At 33.9% G+C, this 8,717-nt stretch overlaps 2 protein-coding genes across 2 annotated transcripts; both read left to right on the top strand.

Moving 5' to 3' along the window:
- Positions 1-332: 332 nt before the first annotated feature.
- On the top strand, positions 333-1,613 carry LOC104905301 (hypothetical protein). The gene is made up of 2 exons (XM_010693790.4): positions 333-510; positions 1,147-1,613. The coding sequence occupies exons 1-2, from the start codon at positions 400-402 to the stop codon at positions 1,429-1,431; spliced, it is 396 nt and encodes a 131-aa protein (XP_010692092.1). The 5' UTR covers positions 333-399; the 3' UTR covers positions 1,432-1,613.
- A 2,476-nt stretch (positions 1,614-4,089) lies between these two features.
- LOC104905302 (cysteine proteinase inhibitor A) lies at positions 4,090-7,570 on the top strand. The gene is made up of 2 exons (XM_010693791.4): positions 4,090-4,265; positions 7,082-7,570. The coding sequence occupies exons 1-2, from the start codon at positions 4,167-4,169 to the stop codon at positions 7,349-7,351; spliced, it is 369 nt and encodes a 122-aa protein (XP_010692093.1). The 5' UTR covers positions 4,090-4,166; the 3' UTR covers positions 7,352-7,570.
- The last annotated feature ends 1,147 nt before the right edge of the window (positions 7,571-8,717 follow it).

The following is an 8,717-nucleotide window of genomic DNA, read 5'->3' as shown; positions in this document are numbered from 1 at the left end:
AAAAACATTCATATTCACATTATATTTTAACGACAATACGAATCAGGGATGATAAGGAGATCAGATCCTTAAAACATCAAACTGATTTTCCATAATTGTAGAAGATTATAAAATTTAATCTCTTTATGTCCTTTTATTCATAAAAATGTGAGATAATTGCATGTGACACATTATATATTCTTACAGCATTATATAACTAAGAATCAACGAGCTGAGAGAAGAATAAGTTGATGTTGAACTTGACAAGAATATATTCATAAGGCCACTTGTGGAATATGAAAACTTTGATCGATTCTAATTCCCATCACTATAAATTGAGAAACCGGTTGTTGAAACTGAAGTACTCCAACATAAACACAACAAACACACACAAATAATACAGAAAAACACCCGCAAGTTATGAGTTCCTCTATACAACAAATCAAGGCTGATAGGCGTGTGTATGTCGACCCAAGCAGTCCACAGATCCAAGGGGTTTGTGCTTGGGTTGTGAATGAGTGCAACAAAAGTGTAAGCTTTTCTTTCTCCTTTCATTGGCTCTTTATTTGAACTTAGCGAGCTTGTGCATAGAATCTCCGATCCACAGGCGACATTAATATCTTCAATTATCTATAAGTAAATGAATTTAATATTCTAAATAAAATGACACAACATTGATACCAATCTAATACAAATCTCAGATATGACTATAAATACTTTTTGGTCATATGACTAGAAAAATTTCTTATATATAATATATGTACACTTTCAAATACGATCAAGTTTTCTAACGCATGTTTATTATTCTAAGAGGGTGTTTGGTATGGAAAAATTAGAGGTAGGAAACGGATTCAAATAAGCGTTTTCATTTTAAGTGTTTGGTATGAGTGTTAAAAAGCAAATACCGTTTTCGGAGGGAAACACAATCCTCCCATTTGCTACCCTTATCAAACTAGTGGAAACATATCACGCTTCCTTCCTCAATCATAATTGTTTCCATTCCACAAGAATACCAAATAACTATCAAAGTTTACAATTATTATTATCTCCATTTTCCCTCCTTATTCAAATCCTTTTCAATCATAACAAATAATCCCCCTAAGTGTTAAAAGAAAATGGAGGAGGTATATATATAGATTCAAGACTAATGCTAGTGAAGTTTTGCAGGGAAATAGCTCGATCAAGTTTGTAAAGGCTTCCAAAGCAGAAGCACTCTATGTTAATGCTGGTGTGAACTACTATATTGATATGGAGGTATCTATTGGTAGCTTGTTGCACAACTGTTTTGCACAAGTATATGTTAATGGCTCGAGCATTCGACTAGACGAGTTCAAGCCTCTGTTGGGACTCGATTTAAGTATCGGCATTCTCAAGCCTCTGTTGGGAGTCGATTTAAGTATCGGCATTCTCAAGCCTCTGTTGGGAGTCGATGCAAGTATCGGAATTCTTTAAACTTCACGCAATCATGCACACGCAATCGCAAAAAGATGTGCAACCTAATTAGGCGTTTGGTGTGCTTGGTTACGGGTACACCAAAACTACTACTATTGCATAGTTTTACATGACTTAGTTATTGTACTACTACTGCCCTTACATACTTGAATAAAACGGATCTTATGGATCCCAATTATATATGCTGCATGATGCTTTATACAATTTACTCTCTCGGTTTCTTTTCAATTTACTCACTTCACTTTGAGAAGAACTACGGAGAAAGTACAAAAGCATGAGAGAGAAACTGAAAAGGTAGAGAGAGGAAGTGAAAAGTAATAGAGAGAAACAAAAGAGTGGGTTAAAATATTAAGAGTTTTTTGTGATCGACGACATACCTTAAACATCGCCCGTAAAGTACTTAAAATCGCCCAAAATATATTTTTATAGACCACTTTACCCTTTCCTCTTTTCTACACTACCCACCACCCCCCACCCCACCATCACCACCTACCTTCTCACTACCACAGTCGACCTCCAGACCATCACCTAACGTCCTCCACTGCATCCACCATGGGTTGAAATTTTTTTATATCGGCGAACGTCCGGCCAGGACGTTCAGCCCATGGGGCGATCGTCCGGCCGGGATGATCGCCCCATGGGCTAAACTAAAGGTGGCCATGGGCCGGGCTGGCCCGCGGGCTGCCCGAGCCGGCCCGTTTTCGGCCCGGCCCGCTGGCCGTAACATGGGCCGTGGGCCTTGCACGTTTGGAGATTTTAGATTTCGGCCCGGGCCCGGCACGAGCCCGTGGGCCTTGCAATTTTTTTTTTTCAAAAACTGTAATTTTTGGACCAGGCCCGCGGTGAGCACGAGCCCGGCCGGGCCATGGACAAGTTTCCCACAATTTCAGCCCGGCCCGGCCCGGCACGAGTTTGATGGGCCACGGGCCTGGCCCGGCCCGTATTCCACTTCAGCCCGTGGTCAGGCCCAGCACGGCCCGTGGCCAGCTCTAGGCTGAACGTCCTAGCCGGACGTTCGCCGATGTAAAAAAATTTCAACAGCGGGAACAACAGAAGAGAAGAGGAAGGTAAAGGGGAGGCTGGTGGGTGGCAGTGGTGCAGCATGTGTGGTGGGGTTTGATATTGAGGAAGAAGAAACAGAGGGTTGGGTTCGATATTGAGGAAGAAGAAACTGATATTCTAGGGTGGGGGTTTGATATTGAGGATGAAAGAGAAAGAACGAGGTAAGAAGGGTGGCTGGTGGGTGGCGGTGGTGGTGCAGGAGGTGGTGGTGCAGGAGTGAGGTGGTTGATGATGGGGCTGTGATTTAGGGAAAAAAAAGGTTAAAAATGTAATTTCAATTTTTTTTGGGTGGTTTTAAGTACTTTATAGGCGACGTATAGAAGTTGAGCAGGGTAATAAGGCATTTTGTAGGGATATACCTCACTAAATTTTTTTTGTGGAGATATACCAACTTAAATTTAAGTTTTGTTACAAGGTACCAAAAACATAATTTCTGGTGAAAAAGTCAAATTTTTGGCCTTTGACTTGGTAGGAACTCGCGAGTGAGCCACAAAGTGACAATGATGAAGTTGGAGGAAAATGAATGCAATAGAAGCAATTGAATATCACACACTATACAAAGAGTAATTAAGCAACTCAAAGGCCGAAAATTTAGCTTTCTCGCCGAAAATAGTATTTTTTTTGTACCTTTTAAGAAAACTTAACTTTAGGTTGTTATATCCTCGAATTAGTTGATCTATTATATGAGTCAAAGGCTGAGTTATGTTTGCCCTTAGTAAATTATTTTTAATATTCGATTCCTTCCTGATCTACAATTATGTGTAATAATTAATAAGGAAATTTAAAATTGTCTAACTTGTAATAAGATGTAATGTATGCATAAAACCTTTCACAAGAATATATGCTTAAAAAAAGATATATTCGGTTGACAATTAAATTGATCTCTAGTATAAGTCAAGGGAGGAACTATGGTATCCCCTTATAAAAAGACTTATGTACCCTTAATTTGAAATTTAAAAAAAACTATTTGGAATTTCTCATTTCTTGAATTACAATTATGCATAATGAGTAAAGATATAAAAAGAGAAAACTAACATAAAAAAGTTTACGATTGCCATTAAAAGATTACTTAAGATGAGGAAACTAACATATTAGCATATATCATCCAATAATATCAATCTATAATACATTCTAATACATGTTCGTTTATCACATTGAAAAAAAAAGTTGTAAATGATCAAATTAAACTACAATAAAATAATATTAGTGCTAACACTATTTAATGTCAGTATTGATGTTAATATGCCTTGACATGCATTAGGAGTATAGGTGAAAGGCCCTCTTAAAAAAAATCGTAAGCCCTGTGATAATTATAAAAAGTATAAAGTGTTGCAAATATTATAAAACGGAGGAAGTATATTTTAACTATACTTTTAGCTATTGTAGAAGAATATATGATCCCTTTCATTATTTCCTCTTTAAATTATGGGATCAGTCATCAGTGCACGTGTACATTCTTAGAGCAATATATAATAAAGAATCAACTAGCTAGCGTAAGGTAAACTTCAAAAAGAATATATTCATACGGCCACGAAATAACGTTAACGAACGTTGTGGAAGATGTATAATTTTGATTCCTATTGATCACATCCTATAAATTGAGAGGGCAGAGGCCGAAACTAGTATACTCCCAAAGTATACACCACAAATAATAACACTTGCAAATTGCAATTATGACTTCCTGCAATGAACAGAACAACGCTGGATTTGATATAAACAGTCCAAAAATCAAAGAGATAGCTGCTTGGGCTGTGAATGAGTACAACAAGAGCGTAAGCTTCTACTGTTCTACATACCTTATTAATTGTTTTTGTTGTAAAATAATTCGCAATTTTGTTAATTACTTTTATGTGATTAAGTTCTACTATTTTTTCTTCATATATGCATCCAAATACGATCAAGATTTTGAATCATTAACCATGTTATCAGGAAAGCACTAAAGCAACGAAGAATTAATAAAACAATTATCTTGAGGAACAGTGTGTTATCATGGTTCACAAACAATGTGTTAGGCTCTTAGCTATGTTCACAGACACAGGAAAAGCAGTTTTATTATCTTGAGGAACAGTTGGTGAATTCAGGAATTGAATCATGTGGGTTCAAACTATTTCAAAAATAGAGCCAAAACTAGTCTTATATACATGCGAAGTGCGCGGCGAAATTTTAATATTAATACTTATATTCAAAGGTGTTTAACACCTATACTAGTTGATTTTATTTTAAGTTGACAATTTATTTCAAGTTTTTAATGAGATAAAGAAATATGTATTTAATCTCACTGGCTCAGTGCATAAATTAACCTTCGTTTGATCAGTCATTGAATTAAAACTCTAATCCCTCTAACTTATATCGATAAATTTTCATTAGTTTGTTTTAGGTAAAATAAGCTTTGGAAACTCTAAAAGCTCCCACACATGAAACGAAGAAAAAAATTGAAATAGTGTTAACAATAATAAAAAATCTAAAATAAACAAAGGTTTTTGTAATATAGTTGGTTAATAAATCACTAATGCTATCAATAATTGTTTGATTAAACAAGAAAATTGGAAGAAAAAGAAAATAAAACCAAAAAAGAAAACATAAGTTGTATAATATAAAAAAACAAAGGGAGGAAAAAAAATACTAAAAAAAGGTACTTATATTCAAAGGTGTTTAACACCTATACTAGTTGATTTTATTTTAAGTTGACAATTTATTTCAATTTTTTAATGAGATAAAAAATATGTATTTAATCTCACTGGCTCATTGCATATATTAATCTTCGTTTGATCAGTCATTGAATTAAAACTCTAATCCCTCTAACTTATATCCATAAATTTTCATTAGTTTGTTTTAGGTAAAATAAGTTTTGGTGAAACTCTAAAAGTTCCCACACATAAAATTAAACGAAGAAACAAAATGAAATAGTATTAACAATAAAAAAAATCTAAAATAAATAAAGGTCTCTGTAATATAGTTGGTTAATAAATCACTAATGCTATCAATAATTGTTTGCTTAAACAAGAAAATTGGAAGAAAAAGAAAATTAAACCAAAAATAAAACCAAGAAAGAAAACATAAGTTGTATAATATAAAAAACAAAGGCAAAGGTGTTTAACACCTATACTAGTTAATTTTATTCTAAGTTGACAATTTATTTCAATTTTTTAATGAGATAAAAAAATATGTATTTGATCTCACTGGCTCACTGCATATATTAATCTTCGTTTGATCAGTCATTGAATTAAAACTCTAATCCCTCTAACTTATATCAATAAATTTTCATTAGTTTGTTTTAGGTAAAATAAGTTTTGAAAACTCTAAAAGCTGTCCACACATGAAACGAAGAAAAAAAATGAAATAGTGTTAACAATAAAAAAAAAAAAAAAATCTAAACTAAATAAAGGTCTTTGTAATATAGTTGGTTAATAAATCACTAATACTATCAATAATTGTTTGCTTAAACAAGAAAATTGGAAGTAAAAGAAAATTAAACCAAAAATAAACCAAGAAAGAAAACAAAAGTTGTCTACTATAAAAAACAAAGGGAGGAAAAAAAGACTAAAAAAAGGTACTTATATTCAAAGGTGTTTAACATCTATACTAGTTGATTTCATTTTAAGTTGACAATTTATTGTAATTTTTTAATGAGATAAAAAAAATATGTATTTAATCTCACTAGCTCACTGCATATATTAATCTTCGTTTGATCAGTCATTGAATTAAAACTCTAATCCCAGTAACTTATATCGATAAATTTTCATTAGTTTGTTTTAGGTAAAATAAGTTTTGAAAACTCTAAAAGCTCCCACACATGAAACGAAGAAAAAAATGAAATAGTGTTAACAATAAAAAAAATCTAAAACAAATAAAGGTCTTTGTAATATAGTTGGTAAATAAATCATTAATGCTATGAATAATTGTTTGCTTAAACAAGAAAATTGGAACAAAAAGAAAATTAAACCAAAAATAAAACCAAGAAAGAAAACATAAGTTGTACAATATAAAAAACAAAGGGAGGAAAAAAAAGACTAAAAAAAGATACTTGGCCACTTGCACATGCTGAAAGTTTCATGCGGAAACATCACTAGGCTATGCAGCGTCATCATACAATATGCGTTCGTTGGTTTGTTTATATAACTTATTTCTCTGTTTTCCTATTAAATTCAATTTTTTCTGCGTATTCGAGTGGGTTCAGTTGAACCCACGCTGGATCCGCCCCTGTTGAGGAGAAAAAGTACATATTACATAATAATGAGGCAGAGATTAATTAAAAATTAAAATGAGGGTTTAAATGTAGTGCCCTTCTAATTAACCTATAACAGACTCGGCCTAAAATCGAAATCAAAACAGAAACAATTTACTAAATTGCATACACCTACAACTAGATAATGCAAGACATATTTCAATAAACCATGTTGTGCGAAGTGTAGAGAAAAAAAAGGACGACTTCATACTTATACTACCTCCTTTTTGTTTTAAATGCAACAAATGAATATTTTATATCTCACAAATAATACCCATTTGTTGGCTAATTGTTGCGCTTAAAACAAAACGGAAGAAGTATATAATATCGCGACTCATGCTAGACTGCTAGTGAAATATGCAGGGACATTGCCTGAAGTTTGAAAAGGTTTTGAAGGCTTATGGACTCATAACTCTTGGAGTGACCTACTATATTGATCTCGAGGCATCTAATGGATCCTTGTTGGACAAGTATTCTGCAATAGTTTATGAAGAAGAATCAAGAGATATCCTTCAACTCCAAGGGTTCAAGCCTCTGTCGCAAGCCAATAAGCCTCTACTGGAAATCGATGCAAGTGTCGGCATTCTCAAGTCTGTGTTGGGAGTCGATGCAAGTGTCGCCATTCCCAACTAATCTTTGCGCGCACGCAATCTCTGGTTAATGCGCAAGCGCGCTAATTAAGCATTTGGTGTGCTTAGTTACAACATACAAGGATAACGCAACTATCTGGAACTACGGCTTCTACTTTTACATACTATTACATGACTTAAATAGCTTAGTCTTTGTACTGCTATTACTACACCCACATACGTACGAACTTAAATAAAATAAAATACTAGTATCTTTTGCACACGATGAGTGCGTGACATAATCTATAAGTGATTTTATGGATGTATTTAATTTAATAGTTATTCAGGTAATTTTTTCTTTTTTGTTTTTACACTTACACATTTTTTTAAAACTAGTTGTTGGCCGGCGCGCTAACGCGCGCCGTCCCCCAAAAAAGAAAAAATTGAAAAAAAAACGATGATATAATTATTGGAGCTAAATCATTGTTTTTATCATGTATTTGCATTATTCAAATTAAGTTCAATGTTATTAGTTTATTGAATATCAAGCTATACACTAAGATATTTGATGCTTTTTCTCTAAAACGAAAAAGATATTAGATGCTTTATACTCGCAATTTTTCCATAGTTGTTCGAAGGTAACAACAACAATCGAAATAGGGAAGACAAAGGCATCTAAACGTGGTAGCTAGGACCATAAGCTAAATAGATTGACATATACGTATATTATTGAGTTACAAAATACAACAAGAGTCTTTGCTAGAAACAAGGAGTCATACGAGCCTTTATATCCTCTACAATGTCCTTGGATCATTGTTATATAGAAGTATATTACAGCTTAACCATGTCTAGTAGCAAAATGCATTAGTAGCAAAAAATATTAGGCCATGTTAGGCCAATCGTATTAAATGAAGGTTCTCTCCATCTGACTATGATAATGGTAGTATATTACTTGTATTAAAGAATACAACAAAGTGACAAAACTTAAGCTATCTGCTGGCAGATCTTAGTAGAATATTGTCTGGGACGAGTATTGAGCACTAATTATATTTTTAATACAAATATAGAGAAAATAAGAATTATGTTATAAATTAGGAAAAATTGATAGGACAATCCTAACTATAGACGTTCCGTCATTTTCAGTCCCAACTCGGGATTATTTATGAGCAGTCCCAACTATATATCTCTAACTCTTCTCTCTCCTTCACGAGACACCACCACCGAACAACACCACCTATCGCATGACACGAGCACTTTTTTCTCCCTCCTGCGCAAGCCACCACCCCCACTCATCACTAACCTTGTTTGCTCTGTACTACCATCACCGAACACCTTTTTCTCCCTCCTACAACCCCCCCCCCCCTTTCTCTCCTCTTCTACAACAATTTCCGAAATGATTAAGATATTTATAGTCCCATCTTCAATCACTC

This window comes from Beta vulgaris, chromosome 1 (genome assembly GCF_026745355.1).
Source record: "Beta vulgaris subsp. vulgaris cultivar EL10 chromosome 1, EL10.2, whole genome shotgun sequence".
NCBI lineage: Eukaryota > Viridiplantae > Streptophyta > Magnoliopsida > Caryophyllales > Amaranthaceae > Beta > Beta vulgaris.
Note: the sequence above shows the minus strand (reverse complement) of the source record. Positions and strands in the feature narration are given on the sequence as shown.